The sequence below is a fragment of the Aphelocoma coerulescens genome, chromosome 2, assembly GCF_041296385.1.
Source record: "Aphelocoma coerulescens isolate FSJ_1873_10779 chromosome 2, UR_Acoe_1.0, whole genome shotgun sequence".
In the NCBI taxonomy this organism is placed as follows: Eukaryota; Metazoa; Chordata; class Aves; order Passeriformes; family Corvidae; genus Aphelocoma; species Aphelocoma coerulescens.
Genome location: NC_091015.1, coordinates 89,588,300 through 89,606,821, shown reverse-complemented (window position 1 = coordinate 89,606,821; position 18,522 = coordinate 89,588,300). Strand labels below are relative to the sequence as shown.

The window sequence follows — 18,522 nt, the reverse complement described above, 5'->3', positions numbered from 1 at the left end:
CCTGCTAAACAGTATCAATCCTATAAATGAAGGTAGTGTTTTTGCTTATATTACTAGTCAAGAACAAAGTTTTCTGAAAATGAAAGCAAACCTATTCTTTTAAAGATACACTGAAGGGTTCTGCAAAGAGATAGGGGAATTCATCTTGTCCAACAGATTACTTAAAAAAAAGAAAATGACCCATTACTAACAGGATTTTATTCTGGAGAGCATGTGTTCACCTCTTCTATTCATGTACAATCCATCAGTCATCTTATGAAGTCTTAATAAGGAGCTGCACTGTATTTCTTTAGCTGACCAAACACAAACTGGTTAATTCCTGCTTTTTTTGAAGGTGATTCCAGTGTACAAGTGCCTCAACACAGCAGATAGTATTAGATGTCACTTTTTGCTGAATATCCTGCTAAAACAAACAAAATACACTCCACTTAAATTGGGGCATTTCATTGTTGAACTCCTCTTGACAGACTCTGGTGAGCAGACTGGTAGGCCAGCTGCCACAGGAAACCCCTCCTCTGACCTGCACTCCTTCTCCCAGCTCCCCTGAGGAGAACACCAGCTACTACTGCAGTTCCAGGTCATTCAAAGCACAATCTGACAGTCAAGTGCCATTAGTCCAAACTCATGACTTAGTCATTAAGTGTAGATTTTTAAAAACATCTATTTACATGAAACCAGAGTGTTTCAATGCCATGTAAATACTATCATTGACTTGCTTTCTATTCAGCAAAGACTATAATGCTATTTACAATGTGCTGTTGTTCTTTTACCAAGACGGTACAAGGCCTGGGATCTTTCAGGTCAGGTTCCCATGTTAACAGACACTGGTTACACAAAAGAGACATTTTTGTTCAGAAAAGTAAGGAAACTCCTTCCTAAGCAACAAGACCATAAAGTTCCATTTGCAGAACTTTAAACAGATCTGCCCACCTTTTGGAAGAAAGTCTTTTGGATTTATTTTTCTCTTGCAATGACAACTCTTTTAGTCCTTTTTCACAAAATCAATTAATTTTCCTCCTTCACAGCCTCCACATTCTTCAGCTGGGATATTCCTAGTTCAAGGCCTTTCAAAGTCAAACAGCTAGGAAAGATGAGCTGAGTATTCCCTGAAGTGCAGAGCAGCTGCACAAAAAAAAAAAAAAAGGAAAACTGGATTTTCAACTGGATTTTCAAAAAGAGTATTTTTTAAAAATTACTTTCTGTGTTACCTAACAAGATGGGTGTAGCTTTCTTTGCAAAACTTCATTTTGACTCTTTTCCATGAATTTTAATGTATTTTGTACAGGTAGGTTTTCACTTACTACTCTGATGCATTACTTAGAATTCCTACAGCCATGTGCTTCCACCACTTCAGGACTGATATTCACAGTAACTTTTATACATTGACTAGTATGAGATCCCTCACAAATTGTCAATTAAAAAAAAAAATAGATTATACTGTGTTACACCAAACCTGTAGTGGACCTGATGATAAAGAATTACTGAGGGAAAGTATCTCCTTATGCTAAATTGTTTTCAGTCCTCTACCTGTGGCCACACGTTTCCTCACTGTTCTTCATCTGTTACCATCCATGATCACGTGCCAAAACAAAACAGAAGATACGAGTGGGTACGTGCTCTTCTCTTAGCTTGTTGGCTAGCCTTACTAAGATGTATTTGTGCATCCCTTCCTTCACTTATTCTTTATTTAAATTCACAGTATGACTAACACACTATTGACCAATGCCACATATTTAATTGTGAGGCAACAACGTTCATGAAATACACTTGTGACACTATATTACATCTTTTCTGAAGTAGGACACGAACTCAAGAGGAGAGAGGATGCAAGAAGTATATGCATCTGAGAAGGGCCTACAAGGAGGGCACTGCACTGAAACCAATCACGGATCAAAGCTTATTCTACACCTTCTACAAAAATACTACTGCTCTCCTTTTTTAAATACATACAAGGCTTAGCTTTGATCAGTGTGCCCTTAAAATTACACCATTATCTGTGCATTTACATTTCAATTTCTTCTTTTGCAATTCTAAGATTAATTGCTCCTGTACAGCTCCCATAGTTCCTCCTTCTACTCCCTCTTGTTTAACTTGGACCAAAATATTCTGACCTCCACCAAACCTCATTAGCACTCCTTTAGTAATGTTCTCCAGTTACATCCTATTTGTTATGACCAAGACAAAAAGGCAAATTAATTTCAGGAAAAAAACTGGAACCTTTTGATTAAACTACTTTCTCAAACCTTTTTGCTCAATAGCAAAGACATAAAGGGATGAGGGATGAGCATCAGGGTCAGTTAATTTAATGGTAGCTTCAAAAATGATAAATGGGCAGAGCAGGCTCTGTTATGCTTTTCCAGGTTACTGCTTTAGAAAAGCTCATCCTTTTTCTTCCAAAACCAAAACAAAAGCCCCCAAATTTGATAGAAAAAGAGGTCTTAGAGCCTTAGGCGTCGTTTCTTCTGTTTAGCTGCCAAAGTCTGCTGCAAGCCTTTGTAGAGAAAGAATTGTGAACAAAATAAATTAGGTATTATTACAAAGCTGAAAACTTTTTTGAAGGAGTCACACATTTCAGTTTTCTTTATTGAAAAATAAAGAACTGAACCAAGTGGAAACCTCACTAAACATTTCTTAAAGAATAGCTATTAACACTTTGGTGGTTATCAGCAATGAGTCAGCATTTCCTTAAGAGAAGAAAAAATGCTCCCTGCAACTACAATTAATTGCAATCTATGCCATATATATAGGGCACAACCTAGATATCCTTGCAAACGGAAATGTGTAGGTGACCCCACCCCTGCAAAGACCCAATTATGCCCCTGGGGATCCATTCACCCACGCCCATCCAGTTAGGGGGCAGTGCTTGAATGTGCTGCTCTACAACAGACAACCAGAATTATCTCCTGTATTTCACCTCAAACATACTGGAAAAACATCCACATAAATGTTCAGATTTAACTAGAAGAAATCAAATCCAAAGCCATAATGAAATGCTCACTCCTGATCCTTGTAATTGCTTAATTTCTTGAATTTGTCTCTATATTCTGGCATTTTGTTCACTAACTTCTAAAAAGAAAAAAAAGAATCTACTTCTATATACATGACAAATGCTCCTTTTACAACATCAAGTATTTAATTAACACCATTTTGGAGCCAACATTTTGATTAGCATCAAGACTATGGAAAAACCATGTGGACTTTAAAAAATCTAGATTATAAACTCTGTCATAGTCAAACATCAATAATATCTCCTTTTCAAATACCTATTTTAAAAACTATTTGGCTAAATTTAATTAGTGCATTTATTTCATAGGATGTGCTGGATCATACTTGAGAAAATAGTATTTTTTAAATTGTTACCAAGTTTTAGATCTAATTACTTTTTTTTTTTGTCCTGACTGTTGGTTATATCAGCTAATTAAAATAAAAGCTGAACTTCAGAAAGACAGGCATACCGCAAAGGGACACAGTGCCCTATCTCCCAGAAATGAGTTAGGCTTTTCTCAGTAACATGGCTCCAACTCAACTATTTCCATGCCTGACATTTTGAGGCTTTGAAAGGAAAAGTGACCAGGTAGAAACCACACAGTATTTTCTTTCCTTCTGCTTCAGTTTAACAAGTACCTCAGAGCTGTTCTATTTACCCTCTATCAGAGATTAAGACTCACACTTCCCTCCTGAGAAGGTTAGCATTAGAGGCAAAGCCCTCAAGAAGCAGAAGATTGGTTACAATGCAGAGAAAACTGATCTCAGGCTGAGCACACAGGAGCACACACAGATTAATTACACGAAGCCTCAGTCCTTCCTGCACTGCACAGGAGGGCCAGCATAAGCAAAGCACAGTACCTGTCATCTTGTCCCAGATCCTCACTGTCTGGCATTTCAGATGTGAAAGGGAATTCTCTCTCTCTCTACCAATCTAGATAATCCAGGACACGATCTTCTAGTCTGTTTTGTGTTTTAGGAGCCACCAGCCAGGCACCTGTGCTGCTCACTGCCAGGAAGAATGCTCCTTGCTCAGAGAGCAAATGTTTACAAGACATCCTAAGTGCTGCTGGTCTTGAATGAAGTTCAGAGCGGTCGGCTTTGATTGGCCGTGGCTATAAATAAACAAGTCGTGACTCACCTCACACACTATGACAGGGTGTTTAGTAGCAAGCACAGTCAAAAGCCAAACAGTTTGTTTTCCTTCTGGTCATGTGAGGGAGAATCACCACCCACTTAGTACATTTTATTTTTCTGTTTCCACTGAAAATCTTCCTCAACATCTCCCATTTTTCTCAGGTGTAAGCAGCAACAAAAACGATGAGAAGCTAAATAACTTTAATAAAGTGACAGGCTTGAAAATGTGAGAGCAAAGAGTTTACTCTTAACTACAACAAATCCTTTTTTCCTCCTTACAAAGCGTCAGCCACAAGCTGCCAGAAGCCAAATTATTTTCCAATGATGAAATTTACAGATGAAAAAAAATCCACACAAACTTAGCAATTCTTTTAAATAAGGACTAGGAAGACAAGTTTTCAATAATGATTAACTGAATAGCTTTTAAGTTCTGATTCCAAGCTCATCTGCCATAAACAATCTTAAATAGGAATACCAGAACACTGTGCTGGCAGAGTCCTCAAAAACTAAAATATGCTGGCAGGAGGAGGCTTTCTGCCAAAATACTTTGATTGCCTCTGTGAAGGTGAATTGAATATGGATTTCCTCCTATGGCTTTTCTTCCTACTGCTGCATGCATGACAAGGATTCTGCCACTCCAGTTACACCAGCTACGTCTCTATTAATTTTCAACACCCCTGCAACCTTATCTGTGCTGGTGAAGCTTTGTCACACAGTCCAAGACTCCAAGGATCCCGTCTGTGTGTCGTTCAGCACAGTGCTCAGCACTGCTCCTTCACATGGTTTCCTTCAGTCACTGAACAGGCTGACCTGTTGTTCTTAAAATATTTTCAAATCCACATTACATCCAGAGATCATCACATAAGAAATCTCTTTTTCTAGGAAGGAACCGAGCAAGATTTATACCTGCCTGTCCTGCATGAGACAGTGAGAATTGTCCTGGGGATGTTACATGTTAAAAATAAATTTAAAAAAAATAATAAGCAGAGCAGGAGAACAGGTATGCCATGTATTTTTGTGGTGCATTGTGAGTAATACATAATTTCTTGGAAAGCTGCTTAAATTTCAGAATGACAAAGGATTCTACCCTTTCTTCTTTTCTTTGTATAAATTTCTTCGAAAGGACTAGTAAGATCTAAAAAAATGGGAGTAAAGTCCTCTGACTAAATTATGCAATACAATATATAACTAGGCATTAATAAGTGTCCCGCCTACAACTGAGACTTTCCGTGGTCACCAATACTGGCATATTCCAATGTAGTCATCTTTTTCTTTTCTTTCCTTTTCTTTTTTCTTTTCTTACTTCTGATAGTTAGAGGTGAAATAATTAAGAGTTTAATTTCTTCAAGCTTACCCTGAAACAACAGAGCTGCTAAATTCAAAAATCTTAATTAATGAAATGACTCTGTGTAACAGTTTCATCTTCAGATCAAAGGTGTGATGTCTTCTAATTAGGAAAAGAAGCAAAAGAAATAACTGAAATCTGCAAACATGTAGGAGCATCATTCAAAATTAAAATGTAGCATCAAAAATGAAAGCAAACAAAATTGAACCCCTTATGCAACTTGGGCTGCTTTAGTTTCCATGCACTGCAATGCAATACTCTTACACAACCACATACATTTACTATGTAAAACGCCTTTTTACAAAATATTCCATTTTAAAGCATTTGAGGATCACACTCAGAAGCTGAAAAGCTTTCAGTGTCATGTCTGTCCCTGTATTTCAGCCTTGGAACTTGATGCATTCCAAACTCTTCAGGTGCAGCTTTGGACTGTTCCTTTCTTTGTCACACTCTACACAGAGCTTATTGCTACAGCAGAAAAACTGTTTACAATTCCTTACAACTCTTCCCAGCCCTCACTGAGGTAAGGAGGATAATATCACCTTATTTACTTATTCATAAGCAAGACCTGAAAAGATTAGGTTCAAAACTGTCTACTAAATGAGTACCTATCTAAAATGTCAAGGACCTGTTAGCTTGGAATTAGAGCATTTATAAAACACTTCAGTACTCAAAGACTAGTTTCTACTGGTATCACTGCTCACCACTTCTGAAAATCATACTTGAGAACAGCATGAGTGCATAATTAGTGGAACTGCAATTACACTGAGGTATTTTGCTTGGTATCACAAAGAAGACTATCTAGAAAATTCCGTCTCATTTTTTTGATAATTCTAAATTCTTCTGCGCCCAAGGGAATTAGAATTTGTATTGGCCCATCTGGAGGTTTCCAGCAGATCAGGTTCCAGATTATTTCATAGCTGCATGAGATGGAATGACCTCTCCAAGAACACTTTGGTGGAACAGCAGCAGGTGAACCAAGTACTGTACTGAATCAGGCCAAAGGGCTTTGGCATCTTCTCCTGTGTCCAAAAGGAACAGCCAAGGAAAAAACCACATTGCTGCCTTCTACATATAGTCCTCCAGACTCCAACTTGTGGAGATTTGAGCCAGCAGTGATGCCTATTTTTTAGCTCTGAGTGGATTTCCATCCTATGATAACACCTATAACATCCTGTGGCAAGGACATCTGCAGCTTAACTGCATAATGTTTGGGAACAAAAATCCAGCCTACCCCCACCCAATATTGTTTGCTCTGATCTAGCCACTTCAACTGGTTTCCAGGAAGTCTTATACTGGAACAGGCAGATGACAGTTAACTCTCTTTAGCTTTTCACAGTGATTTATTGTTTCTGCAGACCATTATTGTTTGGTTTTTTTTGATAGGACTGCAAAATTGAAAGATGAAGCTTTTTAGAAAAGAGGTTTCCATTTTTTAAGATTGCTAAAAATTAGTTTTAAATTTTTCCAATATGAAAAACTCAAAGTGACTAGAAATGACAGAACTGAGGAAGGAAAGTCTTTTCCTACCCATGTTACTTTTCAAGGAGATTCTTATTTCCTTGCTTAGTTGCAGCTAAGCACTGCATTAACTGCACTGGACTTGAGTCACTCTCCTCTGTCCTTCTAAGTTCCTTCTTGCCACTTTTGAGGCCTCAACTCACATGACTAATCTGTGTTTCTCTGAGCAACTTCTTTGTTTGAGCTGCTACATTCCAGCCTTGCCATGCCTCTCTCACTTCTCACATGCAGTGTTGTCTGAAATTTTCCCTCCCATTGGCTCTGTTGCTTATTCAACAGAAAGAACAGCCCCTTCTACCTCACAGTGAATGCCTCCCCCCTTGTGCTATTACTTCTGAAAGGAACATGGAAGCCCTTGGTTTTGTAATCAAGAGGAAAGATTCTATCTACAATGTCCTCCTATTGGTCAGCTCATTCAGCTTTAAAAGCCCCATTTTGCTCACCTGTTTCACGCATGTAAGCTCTTGCATGCCCTCAAACATCTTCACTGTTCTTCTGCAAACCCTTCCTGGGTTTACCATAACCAATTTAAGGTGGGAGAGACCAGAAATATAGTTATTCCCAGTGAGAGCATACTATTATTTACACATTTTGACCTCTTTTCTAAGCTTTTCCTCAGGGTCTGTTGGCCATCATTATGACATTTTTACACAGAGCTTTCCAGAGTACCTGATCTTCTTTATGTTATTTGGGCAACTTTAAGAACAATTCTTCTTACTTCTGCTTTTATCCATTACCCTGGTTTCAACTAAGCTGACCTCCTCTAGATCTTTCTGAAAACTTCCTTGAGAGCTGTTGAGTAACAGCTCTTTGCTGTCAGGTATGAAAACATCCCAAAAGATGTGCTGGCATGCAGATCAGATGCCAGTCTGACATACTGCTCGATCAGGGAATCTTACCAGTTTTGCTCTTGCCGAATACAAACTTGGACTGCATATGGATCGTAATTATCAAATGAATGGCCTTTCCCCCAAATGGTATGGACATCTATGCAAAATTTTTCTTTTACAGGCAGGCACTAAAGACTCTGGAAGTCTTCAGAAAAAGAAGGGAAATTAAACCTATGTTCTTGCCAGAGACAAGGAAGCAACCTCACAGCTAAAAGGATTGGAAATAGTGTCACATACACTGTTTTACACACTCAGATAGATACTGACGATGCTCGAGGGTTTTAGGAGGTAGGTGGTGTGTCCCACCCAGGCTGCAAGCTTTCAAAGATTTTAGTCAGCCTGTGGCATGCTTTAGCTGGACAACCAGCTCCAGAACTACTCACAACCACTGCTGCCTTCTGTGTTTTTCCTCACCTAAAAGGAAACACTGTGCTTTCAATGTATAACCCTGTGATAATTATTCAGATATGAATGAGTCTTACTTCCAATAATGTGAATGCAAAAATAATGAACTCCCTACTGTAAACTTAAAGACATCCTAAAAATCCTCGGCTGACATTATTTAAAAAAAAAAAATTATATATATATATATATATATATATATATATATATATATATATATATATATATATATATATATATCTCACTCTCCCAAAAGAACATCTACTTTAGTTTTTATTTCCAGAACTAATAGAAAATTCTAGCATTTCATTTATGGTAGATGGTTTGTACTGGTGTTATTTTCAGCAAAAGCATGGGTTTAAAAACTACCATAATTATCAAAGACATGTTTAGGATGAAAACTAATATGAAATGCCTTTTAATGCTATTGAAAAAAAATCGTATTAATAACATACGTGAAGCCCCCCCAAATGGACTATTTCCCCTCTTTTTCAATATGGGAAACTGAATAAACTGATCACATTCGTGTGTGTGTGCAGGCATGTGTACAATTATATATTTATAAGCACACGCATATGAAAGTATATGTTTTACCATATTTCATCAACTTGAAGGGCATGCCAAGTTTCCCATATTTTCAGCCAAAATTTGCTGAATGTTTCCTGTCCCGATTCTTTCTATGTAAAGCTGACTTCAAACTGCAAATGCTTATTGTATCTACTTAACTTTGAGGTCTCTCCACACACTGTGAGATATACAGAGGAGGCTGGTTTTAAAAGAGAGGAAACCTTTCATACAAGCATAAATGAAAAATCCTCAAACTGGACCTGCTGAACATGCTCAGTTCTTTGCTGGGGTATATACCAGGTGTCACCACAGGCAGTAAGAAAGCTAAAAAAGATGAAGACACCTATTACACACAAAACATAGTCTGGTACTTAGCTGTACCAAGGTTCAGGACTGGACAAAAAAATAAATAGAAAAAATTATATCTTTCAGTGGTCGACGACCAATAAAAGCAAACAAAAAAAGAGCTCAGGAAAATTTTTCTCTCTTCATGGAATTCTGCATATTATGCAGTATTCTTATTTGTACCTGGATGAAATAATTAATTGTTAAACATTTTTAAGATCACAATCTGCATATTCAGAAAAAACACCCCAAACAAACAGCATTCCATTTTGACAAAAAAAGTAGTGCAACATTCAAAAAGCTAAACAAGATACCACATGCAAGAAATATTCACTGGGTAGAACAAAGCACATGAATATGTATTTTTAGAGAATCATTAAAAATTGAGTATGAAAGCAAACTGACTATCAACAGACACCAAAACCTGATTTGTATCAGCAACAGTGAATTGTCACTGTGAGGTTTTAGTGTTTCTCACAAAGCACGCATAATAATGCTCCATGGTGCATGACAGTATTTCCAAGTTTCAAACACAAGCAAAAAGAGGAGTTAAAGGAAGTAAGAAACATTTCAACTGCAGTTTAAAAAGCAGATTACTACATTTTAGTCACACGAAGATAGCAAATCTTGCTCTTTACAATATGACAGATCATGCTGGATTTGTGTGACAAACAGAGAGGAGCTGGAGACAGGAAGGTAGATCTTACCACTAAGGGTGAAAATCTCAACTGCTCTGTGACTTTTTGGCCATGGAATCAGCTATAAAAGAAACAAATATTTGGAGGGGGAAAAAAAAAAGACTAAACAAAAAATCCAAACCCACCTAGCAATGATCTGAACCATTTCTAAAGATAACTATTTTTACAACATTTTCAAGAAATCTTTTACATACTATTTCATGAAATTATTTCTTATACTACATTTCTACAAAGGTATTTATGTACTAGCTCATCTCATGATCTGTAATTCAGTCAAGTCACATTAAAATGCGCTTTTTTTTTCCCTAGGCACACATGTGACTTAAGATTCTGAAACCTGCCCACCTCCCTGTCTCTTGGTTTGTAGCAATCTGAATCTGTTTCTTCTCACCAATGAACTTTTCCTACTCACAAGAAGACAAATGATATGAAAGGCAGGACCATACAGCAAGATACTCAGACGACATACTGAGAGCACCTATGTCTAAAAGATTTTGCTGGTATGCTCACAGTTTGCTCAGATGACCCACCATTACTTCAATGCTGCAATCATCCTGAACATGAGGATAGGAGCCAGTTTTCCACCTAATCATGTAATTTATTCTTTGGTGCAATGTAAGAAAATCTCTCCAGAGAGGGATTAGCGCAATTGCAAGCCGTAACTAGATCCAAGTACAGGTCACCAGTTCTGAATTAGACTTTAGAAGCTTAAGGATGAATAACTGCAGGACTTCAACTACATTATAATGTAAGCACAGCACACAGTTATATATCATTCATCATTTTCACTGACACCAACCCTATTCTTATGTCCCTGCACAAAGAGCCAATGTTTTGATTAATATTCAGAATTGCTAGCCAAACATTTTCATTTGCATGTAGGTATGATTCATTTTGATTCCCTAAGGTCCACAGCCTTTTTCAATGCCTGCATAGTGAAAGTGAGACAGATGACTAAATGACTGCTAATTTATCAACTTATTAACATGAACGTATCTATTTGTTTACTGTGTGACAAGAGATGAACTCTCCAGTGTTTAACATGTCTGATGGTAAAATTACAATCATATTCTCTCCCTTTGAAGAGAGCTTTTTTCATTAGAATTGTTTTTATTCAGTCTCACTGTGGTAGTTTATAAAACTGTGCAGCTGTGACAAAAGAAAAGATTATTAAATTGTCACTAACATGACTCAGTTTCAAGGCCATATTTTCATGTGATGGAGCAACTGGTAATCTCTATGTCAGTACTTTCCAACTCCAACACTTGTAACAGCAAGTTAGCAAATCTGATATATTACAAGAAAAAATAGTAACATGTATATTTATATAATCAAAGTTTAAAGTATTTACAAACTAAAATCACGGAGAAAATATCAGCATGCATGCCACTTTAGAAGGCACGTATTTGTGTATGCTGATCAACCAGCTGGTTTAAAAAAAATACAGGAACCTGTCACCACAGTTCATATTACATTTTGACCTCACATTATAGCTCTGCCATAGCTGGAGAGAGAAAGCAGACATAAACTTCTTAAATGCTAACATCAAAACCTAAAGAAAATAGTTCTACATAGTGTCACTTGTGACAAAATAGAAGGGTAAGATAGGTAATAATGAGAAACAGAAGCAAGAAATACACTATACAAAGCAACAGTATGTTTCACACAATGGCAATTCATACACATACACAATTACAAGCTGGGTAAGATGGTTACTTCTGAGTGCACTGATTAAAACAAAACCATCCCAAAGTGACAGGGTAAACCAATTTCTTCACCGAGTTTCTCTAAAGTGAATACTTGTCAAACCTGACCCTTCTCCTCTTTTAATATCTAGCCCTCTGTGAAACATCTGCAATTCAAAGCAGTGGGAGGCCAAGCGAGAACTCAGCACTCTCCAGCAACCACACCTGCCCCCAAAAAACTACAATCAAATGGCTCCTGGGCCAGTAGAAGTCAAGAAGGGTTCAGGTGAGGGATGATGATCAAGGAAGACCTACAGCTTAACCCGTTTGTCAGCAAGGACACCTGCTGAGTTGTGACTGAGAGGAATCCCCTGAGCTGGCCAGGCGAGCACTGCCAGAACACTCAGCCAGAAGTGCAGAGCACCCGATAACCTTCACCCTGACTGGAGAGGATGACAGGATGCACAACATTCTGCTGAGGGCTGACAGAACTGCTGGGAAGACAAAGCTAACTTCAGTTAGCTAGGCTTTTGTCCCAAAGACAAATTTGCCATTCCCTACCTCTTTACTATTAATTTTGTTTAAATTCAATCCATTTCATAAGGTGGTTTAAAACACACGTATAGACCATTTGTATTGCACAGCACAACAGCCTCTCCTATCATTGCTAGAACTTCCTTTTCCCTCATTTTTTTATGGGCATCAAAAGATTTCTAAAGAATCCTTTTGGTTAAGCTGTAGGAAATATATTTTAAAAGTCCAATTTGCTAGAAGACTGAAAAATTAAGCTTTCAATTTAGAAGTTATATATAAATACATACATATCTATATAAATCTGTAAAATGCACAATATTTTATCACAGCTTTTGCTGTTTCCTTTAGAATCTTGAATAAAGATCATTGAGCCCAACTCCCTGAATGTTCCTATAGGTATTCCTGTAGAGAAGGGAAGTAGAAGGGTGGAAAAAATAACTCTCTACTCAGACTTTAATTCAGTGAGGTGGGTTTTTCTTATTAAAAAACCCAACAAACAAACCACAAAAAAAAAAAAAAAAACCAAAAACAAAACAAACCAAACCCACAAAAAACTCCCAACCCCCAAAATAATTTATTTGGGAAACTGTCAGAGCACTTTAAACATATAATTTTTCAACTGCTTTTCAGGTAACCTGCAGTGCTTTTCACCTCCTTTCAGTGACTAAGAAATCCCCAAAAGACTAATTTCCATCTGCTAAAATTATTCTTTACAAAAAAAAAAGCCTCTTCAGTATGTTTTGAGTTTGATTACTGATTGAAGAACTAAGTATTTTCCAAGGTATATCTGGAAGGAGTTTTAGCAAAGTATTTGAAACTTTTACAAAAAAATTCTTTTTCAGAAACTTTTATTTCTGTTTATCATCATATTGTATTGAGTTTCCAGCTGAATCCCCACACTTTGAGATTTTGATTATAATAAAGAAATATCTGATTCAGCTAACCAGTTAGGACAGAAGTTGTCAAGGTCCACATTCTAAGAAAATTGCCTGCTTATGGTGAACACAATGGAAACAGTTTGTTCCTGTACAGCCTTGACACGAGAACTTTGTACAGTGATTGTTCAGATACATCTCAGTTTGTGTTCTAAGGCAAGCTAACATGTTTAGAACAGTACATTTTTAAAGATCAGACATGCAAACATCAGATATTCTTGCTCTGATTAATTATATTACTCTGATCTCATGCCTCAATGCATAAAAGCGTGATGTTAAGGTACACGCTGACCTTGCAACTTCCTTGGAATGCGCTGGTAGCAACAGACACTCCATCTAAAATTGAGCAATGGCTATCTCACGTGCCCTTCTTGGATTTCTCAGACTTTAACATTTATATAAAATCTATATACAAATGTAGATATAAATAGATATATTTATTTCAGTCTTACTGTGTCACTTCACAAAATAAAAACTCAAAGCTTGTATGAACAAGACCAGCTAGACTGGGTCTGCCAAAGGCCCATATAGCCCTGTGTCCTATCTTTAATGCTTGCCAAAACAGAATACTTGGGGATACCTAAACAAAAGAATAAAAAAATGGGAAAATACATAATGATAGCTCCATAAAATACAACCAAGCTTCCAACAACCTGCAGCTTGGGGACTTTCAAAGCCAGAGGTGGTGATTTTTTATTTAAAAGTCTTCAGTTAATTTTCTTTTAAAAACTGTCTTGTAATTAATATTTAAAAACCATCTATAGTTCTAATATTTACAACAATCATGTGCCAAGGATTTCTGAAACTTATTACATATTTTTATTTTTCCTCAGCTTGCTGCCTGCTATTTTGATGCCTCCTCATTCTAAAAGTGTGTGAGAGAAGGCATGTTCCTTGTGGTATTTTGAGAGATCTCTATTGTATTTCTCTTTAATTATTCCTTTTCTGTTTTGAAAAGTCCTACCTCATTTACTTGCTCTTTATAAGGAAATAGTCCTGTATATTTGATTTACCTTGTTGCTGTGCTCTGGATTTTTTTTCTCCTGTACCTTTTTCTGGAAGGTAGCAGATCAGACCCATACACAGTATTCAAGATTTTGACGTACAATAGATTTACAAGAGTGGAATGTGACTGTCATTGCTTTTTCCCTGCATGTCTTTTTTACTGTTCCTTAACAGTAGATTTAGTCTCTTGATCAATGCTGGTTTTGTGAGACCACATCTTATTCATGAGTTGTTACAGCCACCTTCAGACACTATTATTTTATATGTGAATTTAGTACTGGTATTTCTGCATAACTTCACAGTTACCTACACTGAATTTCAGACACTATTTTACTGAGAAAGAATCCTGTCAGGATCTTCTGAAATGCTTCATAGTTGGTCCTTGTCTTAATTTTCTTAAATAATTTGGTACCTGGCCATCCCACTATTCACTGCCTTTTCAAATCCCTTATGAGTACATTTGTCAGAGTAATTCCAGCACAAATAGCAGATATTTTTATATTCACTGTGAAATTCTCTTAAGCATTACCTTTCGCTATTAACTGACCTACAGTAACCTCAATGGCCACAACTGCATCAGTGATCTATTAATCATACTACTAATCCAAGCATCAGGTAAAAAAAGGCTGAACTTCTGAGAGAGGAGCTAGGGAAAATCTAAGCTAGGGAAAGGAAGTGTGTGTCATGTGGTGCTGTGGCCATAATATACATGTGGACTTGGGAGAACTTTCACGGTTCTGCGCTACAGCAAATATTTATCTCTGAAAATTTTGATTAAACTGGCTACCTTAATATGTCTGATCATCTGTATTCATTGAGTGTGGAAACTTGCAGAACACACAGAATATGAGCATATGTTATTTTCTGTTTCCCTTAGTGTAAAAATAAGATACTTACAGCTGTCTGGAATTGATCATCAGTGTTATTTAGACTCTAAAACATTTGGAATATTAATTAAAAAATGTTTAAGGCATGAAATATATTTTAGTAAGTAAACATGCAGTATCTCTTCTGTCAATAAGAAATAAGAGAAGGAGACTTGGAAGGAGTACCATGAAGTTTGTTTCAAAACAGCTGAGCTATTTTACTCAACTGTATGTTGAAACACATTAAAAAATATAATGTTATTCTGCTGATAAGATCACATGCTTCAACAAAACTGTGCCAGGACATTCCTTACTAAATTAGTGACTAATCAGATGTTGGGCTGGGAAGCACACCCTCACGTGTTACAACCACCCAGACATCTGCAGCATTAAAAAAAACACCAGACCCAACTACAACTATATGTTTGTGTGCCCCCTATAAATAATTTCCATCGTGCATTTTGTAATCTAATGCTTGAATGTGGCAAGCCAGATGCTCTTAAAGGTACAAAACCGGACTACTATAGAAAGTACCTGTCTACTCTACATCTGCTCTTTCTCTTGACTATCACTGTTCTAAAGATTCTAAGCAAGGATGTCCTCTTCCTTCCATGCCAATAACTAGTATATATTTCCAAATACGTTGTTTCATTGATCACAAATACTTCTTGCTTCTTTTATCAAGTTATCAAATTAATCAAAATTGCTTGCTTCTTTTTCTTTTGTATTACCCTTAGATTTCCATTATCATTTATAAATTGCTTAGAATTTGAAAACTTGACAGAAATTAACTCATTAGGCTGTTGGGACACCAGCACTTTTTTGTTTTGGTTTGGTTTTTTTGTTTGTTTGGTTTTTGTTTGTTTGTGCAGAACAAACCCTATTCTTCTCAAAAAAATAAAATAGCAAAAGCAGTATTTCTGTCTACAGGAAGCAGTTAAGGTAGACCAATATTAAACGACAATAAAAGCTACTTGTACTTGCAGGAGAAAAACATCTTTTTCACATGTTTAGCATAAGCCATACCATTTGCTTTTCATGCAGTCTTTACTGATAATATAAAAATACAGAATATGGTTAAGCTTGCTACCCATTTTTATGGAGTTTTTAATCAACCATCATTAGACTTACATTTAAGAAAAGCCATTCCAAAATGAAATAGTCCAATTTTCTTCTTAGTCCTAAAAGGAATCTCTCTATTTAAGGTAACACTGGGGGCTCCCTGAATGCTATAGTTTATAAATACCCTTTAAGATGACAAGTCAAATGACTTCAGGATTGCAAGTTATCTCTCACAGTTGTTCAACTGTTAAAATGGAAAGTGGTAAGAATAGAATAAAAACACCGATGGCAAAAATATTACATGTGCAATGGAACAAACATAGCACACAGGACATGACCATTTTAACATTACTCTTTTCGCTCACATTTACTCTCTACCCTTTGAAAAGGTCAGCTTTTTGAATTTCTCTCCTGATGAGCAATTTGAGGTTTGTCACTCCACTGAGACTGTTTACTCATCAGAAATGCAGTCATCCTTTACTTATGATCTGTCTGGTACTTGTTGCAATGATATTCTGCTAGTTTAGGCACTAATTTCATGCAACTCACCTAATTCCATAATAAGGAACATTTTAAAATATATAAAAAGGATGGAAAATAGCAACATTACATTTGGAAGCAGAACAAATCTCTGAGGCAGGCAAACATATCCAACAGCTCTGTGGCAAGCAGACAGTCTGCTTCTGGACTAGGCAGTAGTTACATTTGTTTTATGGTGTAAACCTACAAAGAGTTAGAAAAAGGATGTTTCAACTGTATGTGAGGTTTCTGTTCTCTTTAGCAAGGCCTGGTACCTTGGTACTCTAAAGAAAGTACTACTGCTTGCTAACCAATTCAAACTTACAACAATGTGCAGCGAAGGTCTGACTGTCTAGACACCTTACTATGTCTGCCTAAGCTCTTTGAAGTCTTTGAACTAAAAGATAGCCTTGCTAACTCAGAGAATTGCCCTAGAAAACAGATGTTCTTCACAAGGAACTGATTTTTTCAAGTTTGTGCTGTGTGCAAAGCCTTGGAATACAGTATCTCCACTTGAAAACAGGGAATTGAAGATTGCACTCCAATCAGTAACTTAGTGTCAGTTCTACTGTATTGTGATATGAAGCTGCTTCTGCATAGTCACAACTACACACTGCAAGACACATGGATTCCCACCAAAAATTAGAAAATCCCAGAATATGGAATACTCGTCCATAAACCTTTAAGGATTAGGGATAAGTATTCAGGGTGAGACCTGACAGAGGCAGTGACCAGTTGTAGTGTTCAAAATGATGTGACTGAATCCAAGTCATCTCCTTTCCCAGTCTGAGCCGGATGGGAAGGCTGTTGCCACCCTTCAAGAGGCAGTTCTTGTAACTTGAACCTAGTAGGTTCAACATGAGTTGAAGTACATGATATTACTTTTTGGCTGACATTTTGTAAGACTATGTCCAAGCCTCTTGGATCCTTCAACTGGAAGGATCTTTATTTAAGATATGAGGGGTCTTTGTCACATTCTACCTCATACACTCAATTCCAAGTTTCACTTTCTTATTGACAAAATACCTGTCAATCACATCCCTAGACAGGTTTTCCTGTAATGCTATTTAGGCTGGCAGCCAAATTAAGAGTGTACCCTTCTATACGCTGCTGCTGAAGCATTCTATTTATAATTATAACAATGTGTAAATAGAACAATTTAAAAAAAACAAAGAAAACAAAAACAAACCCCAAAGCAAAGGATTTATACTGAAAGTGCAGTAATATTCAGAACTGACAACAATATGTAAGTGTGCCTGCCAGTATCGACAATTTCCAAGCAGCTTTGAAAAATAAATAGGGAAAGAATAACAGATGCTATGGTTAGCATGAAAAAGCTGACCTGCTCAAGAACAGAGAGAAAACAACATTTCATTAGATTGAGGAGGTAACCAAATATTGCCCCTTTTAATTCATTTGATACTCTCTGTGGGGGTGCTGCACTCCACAACAAGATTAATTACTTGCTTCACAAAGGGTCCCTGAAGACAGAAAAAGTAATCTGAGATGGATGGTACCAGCACAATTCCTCTGCAGTTTTTCAGATAGATTTTTCTCTACAGAGATGTTCACAGACTTAAGAAGTCAACCCATGAAGATGGGATAGGCAAGTATTTTAAGAGAAGCTTGTAGCTTTAATTGTATGACCAAAGTGTGGCCCACATCTCAACAAAGAAGAGAGTATGGTTTGTTTTCCCTGTAATTAAGATTTTTAAAGCTTTAGCTCAGTTGGTAAAAAATACTGGAGTCAATACTGCTGTATCAGTAAGAAATATGAAAGTATTAAAAAGTGAAGGACACCTCCACACTCCCTTGCTGAAAGCTGGGAAAACTTGGCAAACAGCAGGCAACCACATCGTACAAGTCTGTAAATTCAAATGCAGCACCTCCCATACTCACTCTTGTCTAAAATGCAACAGTACATCTCAGCACTTCTTACTGAGAAAGTGCAAAATTGAGAAAGGGATGAGTGGCACAGGAGAGCTTCAGAGTAACACTGTTTTAGCAATTTTCTCGTGAATCCCTG

The 18,522-nt window shown here is 37.0% G+C and overlaps 1 protein-coding gene across 2 annotated transcripts in view; it reads right to left on the bottom strand.

Annotated features, from left to right (window-relative positions):
* Positions 1 to 18,522, bottom strand: part of RETREG1 (reticulophagy regulator 1) — a 64,412-nt gene that overhangs the window by 19,383 nt on the left and 26,507 nt on the right. The window contains exon 1 of one of the 2 annotated variants that reach the window (XM_069008312.1): positions 3,847 to 4,059. The exons of the other annotated variant lie outside the window; for it this stretch is intronic. Coding sequence (XP_068864413.1) covers positions 3,847 to 3,881 — 35 coding nt within the window. The 5' untranslated portion in view covers positions 3,882 to 4,059. Of the gene's footprint in view, positions 1 to 3,846; positions 4,060 to 18,522 lie in introns of those variants that run through there. 2 annotated transcript variants of the gene reach the window in all.